This window comes from Lolium rigidum, chromosome 7 (assembly GCF_022539505.1).
Source record: "Lolium rigidum isolate FL_2022 chromosome 7, APGP_CSIRO_Lrig_0.1, whole genome shotgun sequence".
In the NCBI taxonomy this organism is placed as follows: domain Eukaryota; kingdom Viridiplantae; phylum Streptophyta; class Magnoliopsida; order Poales; family Poaceae; genus Lolium; species Lolium rigidum.
Genome location: NC_061514.1, coordinates 120,384,864 through 120,386,031, shown reverse-complemented (window position 1 = coordinate 120,386,031; position 1,168 = coordinate 120,384,864). Strand labels below are relative to the sequence as shown.

Sequence of the window (1,168 nt, the reverse complement as noted above, 5' to 3'; positions counted from 1 at the left end):
CAGAGCCCGGCACCCGATCTCTATGGCAGCGAGACAGCCGAGCCAAGGGTAGCGATTGTGGAAGCGGAAATACTGAAACCAAACCATGCAAGCTAGAAAGATGACCTTGTTCAAAATTTCTTCATAATCTCACGCCTGAATTTGGCTGAAAATCCACAAAATCCTTGCACAAAGAGCAAAACAGCTATATGTACCATGTAGCCTCCTCGTACCAACCTAATCTAATTGCTTTTGTTTTGCCATTATAATCTTGTTACTTCTTCTAGTGAGGAAACGTCGCCGCGAGGAACATGTCTTCCTCTGTCCCAACCCACCCGCAGCTACGGCAGCTCTCGCCGCCACGGCAGCACTGGTTCACGCCGCTGCCGGACTTCCTCGCCATCACAGCCATATTACGGGCAGCAGAGACAGCGCCGTTGACGAGCTTGACCTCGACCTGCAGCTTGGGCGCCTTGCACCCGCCGCCCAGCTCCCGTCCCACAGGCAAGAGCCTGAGCCAGCTCTCCGTGGACGCTGACTTCGTCGCCACGGCGAGTTCAGCCCGCGCCAGCACCCGCGACGACGGCCTCCCCGTCCCCAGCAACGCCGCCAGCCCGGACGCCGACATACGCGGCCTCCACCGGAGCTCGAACGCGACCTTGCTCGGCGTGGCCACGGCGGCGCCTTGGCCGTTCCCCGCCAGCTGAAAGCGCACCAGCTCGCCCCAACAAACATCGTCTCCGGGGCCACCACACGGGACTTCCCGCGTGTCCACGCGGATCCGTCGCCTTCCGTCGCCGGCCGGGACGTAGTACCTAACGAAGAGGCTGCCTTCGAGCCGCGCCTCGATGCCAGCCACCCTCACGACCTTGACGTCGAACTCCAGGCTCGGCTGCCTCCACAAGGTCGCCATGCCTGTTCTCATGTTGGCGTGCTTATCTTCTCTCGCTGAACTGAACTGGATGATGCTTTCTTGGATCGCTGCGCGGCTTATATAGGAATTCAGCGGCTCGCTGGCAAGTGGAACTACTTATGCATATCTCCGAGTGCTCAGTGGCGCGCGGCCAGCATCGAAGGGATATGCATATGCCTCATGGGCGCAGTCGCTTTAGGTCGCGACGGCAGCCATGCAAGAACCACATGGCTGAAAATGAAACGGCTCTCGCTTTCCGGAGGAGAGGGGGTCGGG

At 59.7% G+C, this 1,168-nt stretch overlaps 1 protein-coding gene across 1 annotated transcript; it reads right to left on the bottom strand.

Annotated features, from left to right (window-relative positions):
* Positions 1-226: 226 nt before the first annotated feature.
* Positions 227-924, bottom strand: LOC124670175. Its single transcript, XM_047206683.1, has one exon. The coding sequence runs from the start codon at positions 902-904 to the stop codon at positions 263-265; it is 642 nt and encodes a 213-aa protein (XP_047062639.1). The 5' UTR covers positions 905-924; the 3' UTR covers positions 227-262.
* Positions 925-1,168: the final 244 nt, after the last annotated feature.